Raw genomic sequence first — 17,283 nt, 5'->3', positions numbered from 1 at the left:
ATCCACTTCTTTATTTCTGATTGGCAATGTGGTATTACGAAGTGAATTGTAACTTCCAACCTTCACACTTGTATTCCCTGACATGTGCAAATTACTGGTTTTGGCCGTGTCACTGTGGGGGAATAATAAGTCGACAGTGGATGCTTGCTGACAAAAAAGGTCTGCGCTCGCATGAACTCTGGTTTTAGTAGTTTGGAAGTTTGAGAGCAGTTATCTTTTCTGTGTCTCTGGTCAGTGACTTTGGTATGCTTGCAAGAATAGTTTAAAGATGAGGGATGGGAGGGCAAAGATTTCCCTCAAATTACTATTTCTGAGATCCCGGTTAAGTGAAAGATCTGATTTATTTGACTTTGGAAGACAATGATGAATTGAGCCATTTATATCCTGAATAATTTGAGCCTTAATTGATGGTTAATGTGATTTTGTCCACAGAATCTCTCTTCCATTTGTTGTTAGAAACAACAATAAGAAGCACTGGAATGGCGGACAATATTAGCCAGTCACTGACTGCATTATCTTGTGCCTGCCTCTTCAGTCTGGTAGTTGCTTGGGGAGATACGGGCAAGATTCTACAGGCTGTGTCAGCAATTCTTACCAGTAATGGCAGCCATGCTTGCCAACCTATTCAGGTAACTTGATTTTGTTTGGAAAGATTTTATTTTTCAATTTCCTAAATTTGCTTTGGCTGTCCTTTGTCATTCTGCCGAGTTTAAAATGCTGTCCTCCAAACGGCTATGGGTGATGCATCCATTGAAAGTTTCAACACTCGCGTTTGGTAGACTTTTACTGGATGAGGATATTCAAGGGATATGGCGATTAAGGTGGATGAATGGGAGTTGAGACACAGATTAGCGAGAATCTATTTGAATTATGTGAAGGATTGCATGCAGCAATAGCATGAAAGTTCAAGGTGAGATATCCGTTTGAGTGCATCTGTTGCAATACTATGTAGGATTTTTTTGCTGCAAAGTCAAGATAAAAAGGATCACAATGAAGTTGCTGTGAAAAGGCCATATTAAAGTAAGATGCAATCAGATGATGCTTAGTTTGGTTTTTTAAATATTGTTTGAAGAAAAGTTTGACCAAGGTCCAGTCCAAAGTTTTGGGATCCTGAAAATAACAAGTCGAGGAGACTGCATGCAAGTCCTCATCTCAGTGCAGTGAAGTCACGGCACAGAGGAAGAGTAAGGTGGTGTACCTGGAAATTAGAAGGAAGCTGAGGGCTCATTCTATTCATGCCAGTAAAAGAAGATGACTTGTTTGAAACTGAGTAAAGGATTGACTGCGCAATAAACTGTGTTGTGGGAGGGATGCTGAAAGACCCTAAGAAATGACCAATGTCTTGGACTTTGTTGAGAGTTGAGGCAAATGTCCATGAATAAATTTACTGAACTACTTTCCATGCTGTCCTCATTAAATTCCTAGCTGAAATGTGTAAATTATATTAATTTTGTGTGCTTGATGCTTAGAGCTGTGTTGCTATTAGACTACATGATAACGTACCACCTCAATGGTTATTGTCAAAAATAAAAGCTCTGTGGAGGGGCTAATATATTGGCATAGATTGAAGATTGGCTAGCTAACATGGATTTTTTCCTGATTGACAAGTGGGGCCTCAATGTTTTACAATTTATATAAATGATTTGGATGAAGGGACTGAAAATATGGTTGCTAAATTTGCTGACATCACAAAATAAGATAAGGTAGGAAAGTCAGTTGTGTAGAGGGTGTAAAGAGGCTACAAATGGGTTGAGATAGGTTAGGTGACGAGGCAAAAATCTGGCAAATGGAGTATAATGTGGGCAAAGTGAAATTGTCCGTTTTGGCAGGAAGAATAAAAAAGAAGCTTATTAGGTAAATATTGAGAGATTGAAAAACTGAGGCATAGAGAGATCTGGGTGTTCTAGTGCACGAATCACAAAAGACTAGTGTACAGGCGCAGCAAGTAATTAGGAAAGCTAATGGAATGTCATTGTTTATTGTGAGGGGAACTTTACAAAACTTGGGAGGTGATGCTTCAAGTTGTATAATACAGCGGTGAGACCACACATAGTGTACTGTATACAGTAGAGGTCTCGTTATTTGAAATGTTGTAAATGCATTAGAAGCAATTCAGAGAAGGTTTACTAGGCTAACACCAGGAATGGGTGGGTTGTCTTAAGAGGAAAGGTTGGAGAGGTTAGGTTTGTATCCACTGGAGGTTAAAAGATTAAAGGGCGACTTGATTAAAACCTTTAAGACCCTGAGGGATATTGACAGGGTGGATGAGGAGCTGATGTTTCCTCTTGTTGGAGACTCTAGAACTTGGGATCAGTTTAAAAATAAGGGGTCACTGATTTTGGATGGAGATGAAGAGAAATTATTTTCTGGAGGTCGTGAGGTTCTGGAACTCTCTTCCTCAAAAGGCAATAGAAGCAGAGTCTTTGAATATTTTTAAGACAGAGCTAGATAAATTTTTGATTAATGAGAGGGTGCAAGGTTATTGGGGTTTGGCAGGAATGTGCAGTTGAAGTTACAGTCAGATCAGCTATGATCTTATTGATTGTCGAAACAGGCTCGAGGGGCTGAGTGGCCTATTAATTCATACGTGCAAAATCTACTTTTGATGTTTTGTACTAATGCGAACCATCTCAATGGCTATCTTCACAATAGTACAGATCTCGGGATAGGGTTTAAATTATACCATACATGCTTTTAGTCAAAGGGGTGTTAAATTTCAAAAATGCATTCCTTTCACATCACTAATAAACATATGAAGTGTAAATCACACCATTCAATGATGCTTCTCCACTATAATGTTAGTTAGATGAGACTGCACATACTTGGTTCCATTCTTATCTATCCAAGTTTAGCCAGAGATTTCCCATCAATGATTTCACTTCCCATTCCCACACAGTTACTCTGGCATTTCCTAAGGATCCATCCATGGTCAGGTTCCTATTTCTGATCTACGTGCTTCTCTTTGGTGACATCATCTTTAAAAAAAAAATTCAGTTTCTAAATGTATGGTGTTGGCATCCAGCTTTACCTCATCATCACCTCTCCCAACTCTCCACTATCTTTAAATGGTCTGACATCCAGTACTGGATGACCAGAAATTCTTCAATTTAATATTGGGAAGGTTGAAGCCTTTGGTCCCCTCAGAAATTCCATTTCCCAACAACCAACTCCCATACGTTGCCTGGCAACAAGCTTGAGGCCAAACGAGATTCTTCACAACCTCAGTGTCATGTTTGATCCCAAGGAAGACCTTTCAACCAAATATGCATCTATTAGTAAGCCCACTTATTTCCATGTAAATAATTTCTGTGTAGCACTGTGGGATGTGATGTAAAAGACCCTATATGAATACAAATTGTTGTTCATCGTTCAGAATATTCTGGATGGTTGAATTTATTGATGAGATGGATGAACTTTAATATAAATTATTTGATATGTATTTTACAAAGAAAAGCTATTTACATATATGTGAAAGTAGTAAGTCATTGGAAGAATTTGGTAGTCTAATCAAATGGGCAGTCTATTTCCTTGTCCTGACTTTTCATGGAATTTTATGCCGATTGAGGATTCTCGTAGTATATGATGAATATCTAATAAATATCTTGCATCAACTGAAGCTACTGCAACTTGATATTCAGAAGTGCTTATTCAATTAATGGTTCTGTATTATCAGCATTTTTGTATGATTTTAACATTTCAGTTTTACTTGTTTTTAGGTGCCAACCATTCTCAACGCTCTGCAAAGGAGTGTGCAAGCAGTCTTAGTTGGAAAAATTCAAATACAGGACTGGTTCACAAATGGAATAAAGAAAGTAGCTTTAATGCACAAATGGATTCTAAAAGAGGTATTTACAGATGAAGATGATTGGTGTCTACTGCAGAGTGATGGCTCATTCCTGTATCTTTTGGCTAAAGACGGATTGTACAAAATTGGTTCTGGTTATAGTGGGACAGTGAGGGTAAGTAAATATTTTTACAATAATGCTATTATAAACTGTTTAAAAGTTGTCTATATATTGGAAAATAAATGTTAGATATGTAATCAATAAGTGGTCAGTACATTCCCAGACATATGATATTGAGGCTGAGCCATATGCTGTGGCTTGGCTGGTTCTTTTTGTCTCACTGTAAACTGTTTGCTTTAAACTATTACTTCTTGAAACACATCTCTATTATGTTTGTGCCGTTGTATTACCCTTGCCTAGTTGCCCTGCTTCATAGCAATTGTTTGTCTATCTGACTGACTTGGCAGCTATTCCCGAGGGCATTATGAGTAGGCCATGTAATGTAGGGCTAGAGTTGCTTTCGCCAAACGAGGTCAGGGTGTTGGTTCTATTTCCTGAAGAATATTAGTGAGCCAGTTGTGCATTGAATGATAGAAATATCAAGCAGCTTGCAAATTCATTTGTACTAGTGCCAGCCTAGATTGTTTAATCACATTCAGTTTAATTATTCACCATTGTCACTTCAACATCTGTATTGCTATCCTGTATTATTATGCTACATCCTAGTAATATTAGGCTGCTCAGTTTTGCAAATAGTCTTGTAGAGTTGTAGAATTTGTTTATACTTTGATTTAAAATTCTGCACGAGTCAAGTTAATTTTTGGATATGTCCTGGGGCTTTGTGGTTTAGTGCCGTTAGCTACATTGAAGAGAACATTAAACCAGTTTTTTAAAAAAGTAAAATAGTTGTTCTCCTGTATCTCCGACGACTTCAAGGCCTGAAGGATGTGAAAATCTTTGCTTGTTTTGTATATTTGAGAGTAAGCAAGTTTAAGAAGTAAAAGTTCAATAATATTAGGATTGTGGCCTTTAAAAAGGCAGCATATGGCTTCAGGTTTGAAGCAATCAACATCAGGAATGTCTATTCAGTACAGCAATAAATGCGGAACTGTACAGGGTTTCTGTACTTGTAGGTAACTGCTAGGTGTTCCCAGTTCCAGTCAATGTTTTTGTGGCTTAGAGCTTTTGCAGATTCTACTTGGTAGTGTATTTCCAGCTTCAAGATTTGTGTTTGCCACATCATATGACAAAAAAAATCAAGTAATTGACTAGACTCTTGGACATTACAATCTCTCACAAGACAGGGTAGGGAACCAGGAGGAAAGCACAGCCATCTTCCCTAAAAGCAAGTTTTCCAATGGGCTAAGCCAGAGGACAGATTCCAGGTTGTCTAATATTGACTTGTTCAGATTGGCCAGTAAAGCAGTACATCAAAACATTTAGCAGTTAAGATTCTTGTGCTTTAATTTTATTTCTGTAACCCAGAGTGTTTGTTGAATGATGATGGAAAAGGTTTGAAGCAAAACTACTCAAATAATGAAAAAGGTGCATCTTAAATTTGCTTGAGCACAACCAATGAGTAAACAGTTATGAGGAAATGGGGAGAGCTCTGCAGTTTTTTGGTCGATTTCAAGTTAGATTTAATAAATGCGACAGCTGGATGTTTGTTTATGGCAATTCCATTGTTTTAGTACTCCTAATTGGCCAGATCTTTTCACTTGTTCAGTGAAAAATGTTTCTCATGAAATGATTTACTTGGTGTTGATACCTTCATTTAGAAATGAAGGCAAAGTAGTTTGTGGCTGGAACAGCTTAATTGAAACGCTAATATATGGATTGATAGAGTCCGGTGATCTCCTTTGCATTGCCTCTACCAAAGAAACATTAGTTAACTTCTGTTGGCACATTGAGTTTCAAAATGAAGATCTGTCGATGAAAGTGAAGCCTGAAGACATGGCCAAGCTACTAAATGATTACTTTGCATCGATGTTTACCAAGGAAGAGGATTTTGCCAAAGCTGCCGTGAACAAGGAGGGTGTCAAGGTATTGGATGAGATGCAAATAGAGGTACTTGAAAGGCTGGCATCACTTAAAAGTGGAAACGTCAGTGGGTCAAGATGGGGTGCATCCTCAGTTACTGAGGGAAGTAACAGTAGATATTGCAGAAGTGCTGGCCATAATCTTCCTGTTCTTAAACACAAGGGTAGTGCCAGGGGACTGGAAGATTGCAAATGTTACACCCTTGTTACCAAGAAGGATGAACCTGGCAATTAAAAGGTAGCCAATTCAATGTTGATGTTGGGAAGCTTTTAAAAATGAAATCCAGGGGAATATCAACAGTGACGTGGACAAGTGAAGGAGACCCAGCATGAATATTTTAAGAATAAATTGTGTTGATCAATTCAATTGAAATGGTGAAGTAAGAGGCTGGATGAGGATAGTGCAACTGATGTTATGTAAATGGCCTTTCAAAAGGTGTTTGGCAAAGTACCACAAAATAGACTTAGTAAAATTCTGTTACAATTCCAGCTCGGTAGATCATAACTTTTGTTTAGAGTCATGGATGAACAGAGTGGCAGGATTGCTGTTTAACTTTAAGAAAAGGATAAAATGTTTATTAAACAAGAAAAGATTGACTATTATACACTACTCATTCACCTCAGCTATACCTTTACGGATATATAGATTTGTAAGGATAACGCCAGTTGCAATTTATCTTACACACTGACGTTCTCAGTAAGTACACAGTCCATGAAAACTAACAGACATGATGTGGTCAGACACACCATCCTTTGAAACCAAGTGACAGATGCCTCCCAATACAACTTCTGTTGATTTCTCATCAAATCTCTCTCTCTCTCCACCCCACCCCCAATATATTTTGGTAGGAATAATTAGGAAATCAATCTAAAAACAATATAAACTAAGTGGTACAATTTTAAAGGCAGTGCAGGAAACGGACTGTGTTGTGCACAAGTCTTTGAAGTTGGCATAAGAGGTTAACAATGCATATGGGCATAAAGCCAAAGCAGAACAAAAGTACAGCCCCAACTGGGATACAATATTCAAATCTGGGGATATCGTACTTTCAGAAAGGTGCACAAGCTTTAAAGAGATTACACTCGAGCATGGATTCAAGAATGGGTGACTAGTGAGCTGGAAAAGCTAGGGTGGCTCTCCTCAGTGCAGGGAACACAATAATAGATATGCTAATACTGAAAAAATGTTATTAAAGATTTAAGCTGAGTTAATAAAAATAAACTTTCCAATAACTTGAGTGTTGATGAGCAGAGGGCACAGATTTAAGATGATTTGGCAAAAGTGCAGGCAATACGAGGAAAGTTTTTTTTGCAGTGAGTCATTAGGGTTTGGACTGTACTGCCTTACAGTAGAGGGTGTGGAAACAAATTCAATTGTAGATTTTAAAAGAGGGAATTGCATAAATACTTAAGGAGAAAAAATGCAGTGATAGAGGGAAATAGCTGGGGAAATCAACTAACTAGATGATAACTGGCACAGGCACGATGGGTTGAATGGCTACCTCTTGAGCTGTTCATAATTCTCTGAACTTGATTATAAATGTGAAATTAGGTCCAAGGGGAAAGATCGTTAATTATAATTAATCTCAAAGTACAAGTTTTTTTTCAAATTCTCAGCATGTGTTAACTAAAAGATTTGGTTTGAGAATGTAACTTTGGCATAAATCATAACTGGGTTTACTTGGTTGTAGCTGGAAGAACAAATGTGGGGTGGATGACTAGATCTGACTAGGTATTCATATCGTATGTTACATCATGAAAGTCTACAAAAGGCTGCTATATCTATAAGTTCTATCATCCAGCAAACACGTGGACCTATTTCCTCAGATGTGACTATTTCAGTGCTGGCCAGCCCCCCATCTTCCACCTTCCATTAACTTGATTGATTTCAAATCTCTGTCCATATCCCAACTTGTACGAGGTCCTGTTTGTCCATCAACCCTCTGCTCTCTGGCTCTTACTTTGGCTTTTGGTGACCAACCTGGTGATTTTAAAATTAGTTCCATTGTGTTTGATTCCCATTGACTTCATTCTCCCGATCTCCAACCTTCTCCAGCTGTGCAGTCATTCATGCAAGAGCTCAACATTCCTCTAATGCTAGCCTGTTAAGAATCTGTTTTGTCCCACTTCAGGCATCTGGATATAATGTGACACAGTTCTCCCCCTAAACCTCTGTATTTTCCTGCCTTTGAAGCACTACAGTGTAAAACTGTCTGATTATGCTTCTGTGAAGTGCCTGTGTACATTTTACAATCATAGAATCCCTACAGTGCAGAAGGAGGCCATTCAGCCCATTGGGTCTAGACTGATCACAATCCCACCCAGGCCCTATTCCTGTAACCCCATGCATTTACCCTGCTAATCCCCCAGCACTAGGGTCAATTTAGCATGGCCAATCAATCTAACCCGCACATCTTTGGACTGTGGGAGGAAATCAGAGCACCCAGAGGAAACCCACGCAGACATGGGGAGAAAGTGCAAACTCCACACAGACCGTGACCCAAGGCCGGAATTGAACCTGGGTCCCTGGCGCTGTGAGGCAGTAGTGCTAGCCACTGTGCCTTTAACAACATTAAAGACACTTTATAAATGAATTCTTACTGCTGCATCCGACCATATTCAACCTGTAAATAAATTTGGTCAAGTAATTTTTAACCTGTTTGCATTGGTCTCATGGAATATTTTCTACCTTTGGGACCATTGAAGAATGCAGTGAGCATCTCGTATGATCTCATGGAACGATGTTGATAGACCAGTGTGCTGCATCTATGATAAATTCTGGAATTCCCCCTCTAAACTGCTGCACCTCTGTACTGCCTCTGAAGATGCTCCTTCGAACCTATCTTTTTGACTGAACCTTTGGTCACCTGTCCTCCTCATCTCCCTCTGCATCACATTTTGTTTGATCGTGCTTCAATAAGTTGCTGCAGGATGCTTTGTTACGCTGAAGGCACTGACTATATAAATGCAAGCTGTTTCAGTCTGGGTTTACCTTGGTTAGCTCTTTGACCTCAAATATTGACTTCAAAATCCTTCTCTTCTAGAAATCCATCCATGGCTTCACTTCACTCCATCTTTGTAACAGTTTCTAGTCTAGTGCTCCATCTCACCTCCTCCACTCTAGGTTTGGACTAAGTCAGTTTCTTATGTCACATTTGCCCCATTAGTATAGTGTCAACAGTGGAGAATTGTACAGACTTAAGAACGGGAAGGTTCATGGAGCTCAGTAATGGTGAAGTCGCATTGGTGCACTGACAGCTTTTTAGGCTGCTGCCAGACAAAAAAATCAGAACATGATTTAATGTTCTGTTTAGTTTTGTTTTCACTGGTATTAATGCTTGGCAGCAAGTGAATGAAACACCAACCCGGAGGGTTTTCTATCAGGTATCATTTATACTGCAGGATTGGTGCCAATTGTATTCTTGCTGTTGGTTGTAATGTGGATGTTGAGCTGCTTTTATTATCTGGATGTGTTTGAGTGGTGCTTGTGTGCTGGTCGTGTACTTTGACAAAACCATGCCTGGATCTTTGTGCACTGTGTGGGTATTTGGTGTTTCAGTCTTGTAATTTATTCCTTTCCACAGTCAGAGAGATAATGACTTGTGCTGGAACCATCCAGTGATGATTTTTGTGCAGTTGTTAGTCTTGATCTTTTCCAGTGTAGTTCTGAACCCTTATGCTTACTGCCATGCACTGCTATTTGGCCAAGAAGGCATTTGGAAGGTCTGTTTATTTGGAGGAGCTCTGTTGTGAAATGATATGCTATTAGCAAGATATAATAGTCCAAAAAAATTGTCTGATAGAGCAGTATATTTGCATAATGTTCATAAATCTAATTGATGATTAAGACATATCGTAATGATTTGGATATAACTTTTTTATTTGTGTTTAGCATTTTAAATCATGAAAAAATTGTTGATCTGTTTTTTAAAAGTTGAAATGGGATAATGCAGGGAAATAATGCCATGTACATCAAAGTTCTGCCATATGAGTTAATACTTGTTATATGGTTTGCTAGCAGTGCTTATCCACACTGAAAGTCATGTGTGGAAGTTGGCAGTTGTGCTGGGGATCAGACAATGGATCACAGCAGGAAGAAAAATATTCAAGGATTAAAGCATGTACTACACGAGGAAATACGTACCTTGCTTGATGGTGCCCTATTAATTATTCCGTCTTTACGCTCCCAACGACTGCTCGCAGATTTTTGAGACCTGACTTTTATCGTAATTGTGTCTGGCAGCACCCTATCATGTTTTCAGAAATTCTGCTTTATACAGGAACGAACTAGTCACCACTTAATAAAATCAGATTTTCAGCATCTCCCTGAACTGCACTTGGGGTATTCTTCTAGGTTCCAGTGCCTTCTGTGACCACAAGGCAGAATTATTTTTAATCTTCATTGTGATCTGAGCTTATTTGCAGGTTCAGCAGCTCTGTGCAGTTTGAATTTCCTTTAGCTATTAAATTACTTTCCCTTCAATGGATAAGATTCTCAGCGACTGATATGCAGGATGAAGCTTTTTGTGGTGGGCCGCAACAGTAAATGAGCCAAGGCTGCATAAACTATTTTAGAAGAATTGTCAAATGATTTTTGTAGGCCGCATTCTTTTTGGCTGTGGAAGCTTTAATATTTAATGTACAACTTGACAAGTATGTAGTAAAATGAGAAAAAGGAAGGGTTGAGGGTGATCTCCCATTTTTCCTTTTGTTGCACTATGTTTAATGTAAGACGCAGCATGAATTCTGGGCTACCTAAAAGTAATACGGCATCAGCATATACTTGCAATGCACCTGTTGTGAGTGAAAATCCCTTGGGTGCTTTATAAAGTAGGGAGCTGGGAAAACTACCATTGAATAGGAATAAGGAGAGGTGATAGAAGGTGTAAGTTGAGAGAGTAATGAGGAAGCTTTTATAAGCGGGAAGAATTATGGTATGGTGCAAGGATTTGGGGGAATATTAAATAAATAAAAAGCTATTCTAAAAAACACATTCAATTCAACTAAAAGGTTGTCGCAAAATCACAACTGATCAAGAGCTAAGCTTTGAATAATTTTTTTAGCCTTTAAGCATATGCTCAGTGTCATAAAAAAATAAGGCCTCCTAACTAAGCAGGGATGGTAAGGCATTAACAGTTAAAACAAATATTGTGACCACTGCTTGCCTGACCTTTTTGTGTAATTAATTAGATGCAATTAGTTGTAAGCTATGAGCAATGCATGTAATAATTCTGGGACTGACACAATTAACTTGATCAAAAAAGGGAAAGATGCCCCCTCTGCATTTTTGCATTATGTTGTAAGTCCATTCCCATTTCTCCAGCCTTCCTGCTTATGCTCTTCTGACCTGACAGTAGGGAAGGAATGATCTGTGTGTTGCAGTGGAGCTGGGGAGCATGTGACCTGGACAATCATGCACATATGACAGGAGACAGTACTGTCCTGCACTTGGGAAAACTTGCAATTCTGTAGTTGTAAGGTCAGAGCCTTAACTTGACTCGTACTTCGCATGGGAGGAGAGAGGAAAAGGCAGCCAGATAAAATGGAGGTGGTTAAAGTACGGAAGGAAAGAAAGTCAAACTTTTACCATATACATATGAAAAAGTATGTAATGGACAATTTAGCTTTACATAATTGCCAACAAGATTCCATATGTCTAATGTATTTTTCAAAGGGCCATGTGTACAACTCTACTTCCCGCATACGGAACAGGAAGGATAGAAAGTCATGGCTGGGGTTTGCACAGGTAAGATACTAGATTAAAGAACTCAGTTTAATAATGTGCTTATGCTTCATTGACTGAAATCAAGAAGAACCTGACGTTAATTCTATCCTGCACTGTTAAGTAGAACAGATGTATTTCAGACAACCTATTATGTTTTATTGATGATTGTAGAGAAACCTGTGACTCTGACTTTCCTGCCCTTGGTTTATTAAGGGAGAAAGCATGATACAAGTGGAGTTAATTTTGTTTATTTAAAATTAACTCACGACATGCATATTTATTTTCAAGTCTATTTGAACTTTGCGATAAATTTAGATCTGATTGGATTGTATGTTTAGTTTTACACGTGTACTTGAAGTTCAGAGTTTCTATTATTGAACTGTTTCTGAGTCTCTGATTTTGGATGGCATCTTCAACAACATGCATTAAATTTTCGCTAAAAGATTTCATGTTTAAAGCAATAAAGAATGGCGTACATACATCATTGCACAATATCTAATCACAGTGAAGTTTTAGTTGGAAAATAATTGTGATGTGTGTAATCAGAGATTCCATTGTAGTGAGAAACATTTACTTCGAAATGTTAACTTTTCTTTTTTGTAATTGCTGAAATGAACAATTTCAGCCAAACCGTTCAAGCAACCAATGGTGTTGTAACTTTTTCTGTGCCTATTTGAACAGGGTTCTTTACTATATAGGGATTTAAATAATCATAATATGACAGCCATGTCCATAAACCCAGAAACATTGGAACACGAAAGCACAGTTAATCTTCCAGGTATGTAATCATTTGCTGCAAATCTAAATGATTAAGTAATTTGTATTTGGGAAGAGGTATATAGAGATATGGCACAAAAGTTGGAATAGTATTAGCATTGCAAGTTGTAAAGGGGGATATTTAACATGAATAGGTTTGATATGTAACGTAAACTGCTTACTGAAAAGTAATCCATTGGGATATTCTGTAGCAAACTATGGGCAACTGTTGTCAAAAGTGAGACCATCTAGGTTGTGAAAGGTTCATTGATCTGAGAGGCTGCTCTTTCCCAAACAACTCATCTCCCTGCCTTCCACCCAAAATGGTTTGGTTATGAATTCAAAAAAGGTTCTCTAGGATGGTTCGATTGTTTAATCAAAGAGAAATAATTGTGGATTGTTTTCATGCTAACTGTCCTATTCTTTTTCATGAAACCATAGAGCATAGGAGGAAACAATATGGCCCATCTTGCCCCTTAATAAGTCCCATTCCCCTGCCTGTAAGTTTTTTATTCCCTTTCAAGTATCTATCCAATCATCTTTTGTATATTATCATTCAATCTGCTTCCACTACCCTTTTCAGGCAGTGCATTCCAGATCATAGAAAATGGAAGTCTTGAGTTTACTTGATGCCTTTCATGACCACACAATGCCACAAAGCACTTTACAGCAATAAAGTACGTTAAAGTTTAGTCACTGCCATTGTGCAAGAAGTGCATCAAACTCCCCAAACAGCAGTGTGATGATGATATTTTGTGATGTTGATTGAGGAATTAAGTTTTAGCTGGGACACTGGGGATCACTCCCCTCCTCTTCATCAAAATAGTGGCATGAGAGCTTTTACATTCACCTGAGGGGGCAGGTGGCCTCAGTTTAACATATCTTCTGAAAGACAGCACCTCTGACAATACAGTATCCCCTCAGTACTGCAATGTAGTGTAAGTTTCTTGCTCAAGTCCTAGAGTGGGACTTGAGCCCACCTTCTGACTCAGAGGCAAGATTGCTGACAGCTGAGCATAACTGCTGGCATTTGCAGCTGGCATAACTGACTGTGTGTAAACGCACAATATTCTTAACTCTGCTAGTTACCTTAAATCAGTATCTGCTGGTTACTGTCCTTTCCACGAGTGGAAACAGTTTCACCCCATTTGCTGTTTACTCTTAGCAAACCTATCCTTCATTTGATATAGTAACTTTTTTTAAATGATCATTTTCTTTTGAGATGATTTTTGGAGACTCCTGTGTATTTCTCACATCTAAGACTGCTGGAAGCAAAGCTTACTATGTCCATGTTGTTGTTTAGTGGTGAGATGCAAACAGAAGTGATCAGTTCAGTGTATGGGCTTTTTAGTTCCAAATAGCGAGATTGGCGATAATTTCAGCTTCAGGAATCTCAAATCAAACACCTGAACTAAAATTAAACACTGAAAGTTGAAGTGCTTGTTTCAGATCATTGCAGCAAGGGGCTTGTTTGTACATAAGTGTTAACTTAAATTCCAAAGTTTTCTGAAATGTTTGTGCTGGAAAGGTTAAAACATAGATTTTAAATGAGTTTCAATTTTCAGGTTGCCAGACTGAAGGACAGAATATCCTCTTCACGGATGGAGAATACATCAATCAAATTACAGCATCAAAAGATGCAAGTATATTAGTTGTAACAATGAACTTTACAAACAGATTTGTATTAAAATATTTTTATGGTGTCTGTGTAATTGCTTAATGAGGTTTGCACAAGGTAATCAATAATATTTTTGTCCCTTCTCCCTTTGTAGGATGGTTTTGTAGTTCGGATATACGCAACAAGCACTGAGCCTGTTCTTCAACAGGAACTGCAGCTCAAGCTAGCCAGGAAGTGTCTACATGCTTGTGGGCTCTCCTTGTTTGATCTTGAAAAAGACTTGCACATTATTAGTAAGGATTCTTGATTTTTTCCTTGTTGCTTGTTTTGATAAGGTGTTAAAGTCATGTAATTATTTCCAGACATAGTGTTTTTTTTTCACTTGGTATAAACATTTTTCCTCTACTCGTTTGTTCGCAGATGTTCAGTGCTTGAATTAAAGATGTTTGGGGATGGAATCTCTTCTGTGTGTCAGTGGAATGTACTATAGGACCACACAACCAGTAATGAATGAGCTAGATATTTAGCACTGAATTTGGACATCTAAACTATCACGATGGCTAGCATGACTCATGCTGCCATTTGTCTCTCTAGTTCCTTCCAGTGTTGTAAACTTTTTATGTAGCAGGTGATACTGAGACTTGGGGACAGTAATACTGGTGGTCTGGAGGGAGTCTTAACACTTCCCCACCCCCCTCCAAAAAAAAGTGGGAATTAAAATTTTAATAAAATTCACCCACCCACCTTTTGAAGGCAATTGAAGATGGACAGCAAATGCTGGCCAATAGTGACATCCATATATCATGAACAAACTTTGTTTGAATGTGGCAAGAGGTAAGCAATCTGTTCTCGGGCAATAATAGGTCAGCCATTGAAGACTTTCAAAGAGGCTGTGTGCTGAGGAGTTAATGGCTTAAGGACTGGGTAGGAGCAAATGAGTGGACCAAATTGATGAGGAAACAAATGCTTAGATTTAGAATATAAATACCTATTAAAATTGCTGAGTGGGCTGCAACCTTATTTTCTAAAAGTTTGTGTCATTTCGTCTTTTGTGTGAAAATGCATTAGACAACATTTGCTTGTAGTGCCATTATGTCTACAGGTAAAAGACTGTAATTTACAAGTGTGTGGTGACTCAGCCTGTTTTTTAACCATTAATTCGCGGTATACTAACTCTGGTACATAATATTGTATTATCACATGTTACACTCGTTAGTCAGTAAGAATCTCTCTCCCATAATTCATAGAATAGAATCATTAAATGCAGAAAGGGGCCACTCAGCACCGACAACAATCCCACCCAGGCCCTATCCCCGTAACCCCACGTATTTACACTGTTAATTTCCCTGACATTAAGGGGCAATTGAGCATGGCCAGTCAACCTAATCCGCACATCTTTGGACTGTGGGAGGAAAGCAGAGCACCTGGAGGAAACCCATGCAGACACAGGGAGAACGTGAAAGCTCCACACAGACAGTGACTCAAGCTGGGAATTGAACCTCGGTGTCTGGCACTGTGAGGCAGCAGTGCACCCATCAAAGGGAGGCTATTCAGGCCATCAGGTCTGCACTAACTCTCCGACTCCAACTTAGCTAAACCCTATACCTGTAATCCCGTGCATTTACCATGGCTAATCTTCTCCTAACCTACACACTTTTGAACACTAAAGAGCAATTTAACATGGCTAATCCACCTTAACCTGCACATTTTTGGATTGTGGGAGGAAACCGGAGCACTTTAGGGGAAACCCACACAGACATGAGAGAACGTGCAAACTCCACACACACTGGCCCAAGGCCAGAATTAATCCTAGGTCTCTGGCACTGAGAGGCAGCAGTGCTAACCACTGTGCCAGTTGAAGTGGGTAATTTTTACGCAGATCAAGTAACTGTCAGTCATTATTTTCATCTTTGTTTTCAAACTTGGTCGATTGCTATTTTCTTCTTTGGTCTTTTTCCGAATGGCAGACAGTGACTAGTGGGGCACTGCAGGATCAGTGCTAGGATTCCAGCTACTCACTATATATATTAATGATTTTGATGAGGGAATTGAATGTAATATCTCCAAATTTGCTGATAACACAAAGCTTGGGTGGGATGGTGAGCTGAGAGGTGGATGCAGAGCTGCTTCAGTATGATTTGGACGAGTTGAGTGAATGGGCAAATGCGTGGCAGATGCAGTACAATGTGGATACGTGTGAGGTTATCCACTTTGTTAGCAAAAACAGGAAGACAGATTACTATCTGAATGGCTATTGATTGAGGGGAATGTGCAACAAGACCAGGGTGCCCTTCTATATTAGTTGCTGAAAGTAAGCATGCAAGTGCAGCAGGCTGTGAAGAAAACAAATTGTATGTTGGCCTTCATAGCAAGAGGATTTGAGTACAGGAGCAGGGATGTCTTGCTGCAGTCATGCAGGGCCTGGATTATTGTGTGCAGTTTTGGTCTTTTGAGGAAGGATGTTTTTTCTATGGAGCGAATGCAACAAAGGTTTACCTGACTGATTCCTGGGATGGCAGGACTGACGTATGAGAAGAGATCAAATTGGTTAAGATTGTATTCGGTGGAGTTTAGAAGAATGAGGGGGAATCTCATAGAAATCTATAAAATTCTAACAGGACCAGACAGGGTAGATACAAGAAGGATTGCCAATGGTGAGGGTGTCCAGAACCAGGGGTCACAGTTTGAGGATACAGGATAGACCATTTAGGACAAAAATGAGAATGGTCAGCCTGTGGAATTTACTACCACAGAAAGTAGTTGAGGCCAAAATATTGCATGTTCTCAGTAAGCTTTTAGATATAGCACTTGAGACGAAGGGGATCAAAGGATATGAGGGGAAGGTGAGTTCAGGCTATTGAGTTTGGATGATCATAATGAATGGCCACCTCCTGCTCCTATTGTTTTCTATAAATCCTTTTTTAACTTGCATTTCAAGAATTAAATGTGCTTGCTTAGTTATTACACAACATGAATACAGACACAATGTTCACAGGCTTGTGATCATGAGGATATATCTGGTTATTGCTCTTCTCTCTTTTACTCTTGCCTTGTTTCTTTCCTTTACATTGCATCCTGCTCCTCCTCCTCCATGTTGCATCCCTTTTTTCTACCCTTCTTTCTGCTGCCTTGCACTTCTCTCTCTCTCTCCCCACTCCCCAAGTGCCGTCTCTTTCTTTGCACTGCAAGCTGATTTGCACCACCCTGACCACATGACCTGTTGGCTGCCTGCTTTTTACACTGATGACCATCATCAGTCATTATTTATTCACAATACACACTATTCACTGCACCGCTAACATTGAAAACCCCATATCATAGCACCACCTACAGGTGTAACCAGTTCTGGTTGGCACTTTT

General features: G+C 39.1%; 1 protein-coding gene across 24 annotated transcripts in view; it reads left to right on the top strand.

Annotated features, from left to right (window-relative positions):
* mycbp2 (MYC binding protein 2) overlaps positions 1-17,283 on the top strand; it is a 174,870-nt gene that overhangs the window by 33,356 nt on the left and 124,231 nt on the right. For all 24 annotated transcript variants that reach the window (XM_078221613.1, XM_078221603.1, XM_078221597.1 and 21 more), the window contains exons 5-10: positions 433-629; positions 3,717-3,959; positions 11,499-11,570; positions 12,231-12,327; positions 13,871-13,944; positions 14,078-14,216. In XM_078221613.1, the coding sequence (XP_078077739.1) occupies positions 433-629; positions 3,717-3,959; positions 11,499-11,570; positions 12,231-12,327; positions 13,871-13,944; positions 14,078-14,216 (822 nt within the window). The remainder of the gene's footprint in view (positions 1-432; positions 630-3,716; positions 3,960-11,498; positions 11,571-12,230; positions 12,328-13,870; positions 13,945-14,077; positions 14,217-17,283) is intronic.

This window comes from Mustelus asterias, chromosome 10 (genome assembly GCF_964213995.1).
Source record: "Mustelus asterias chromosome 10, sMusAst1.hap1.1, whole genome shotgun sequence".
NCBI classification, from domain to species: domain Eukaryota; kingdom Metazoa; phylum Chordata; class Chondrichthyes; order Carcharhiniformes; family Triakidae; genus Mustelus; species Mustelus asterias.
The sequence above is the reverse complement of the archived record's forward strand: the minus strand, read 5'-3'. Positions and strand labels throughout refer to the sequence as shown.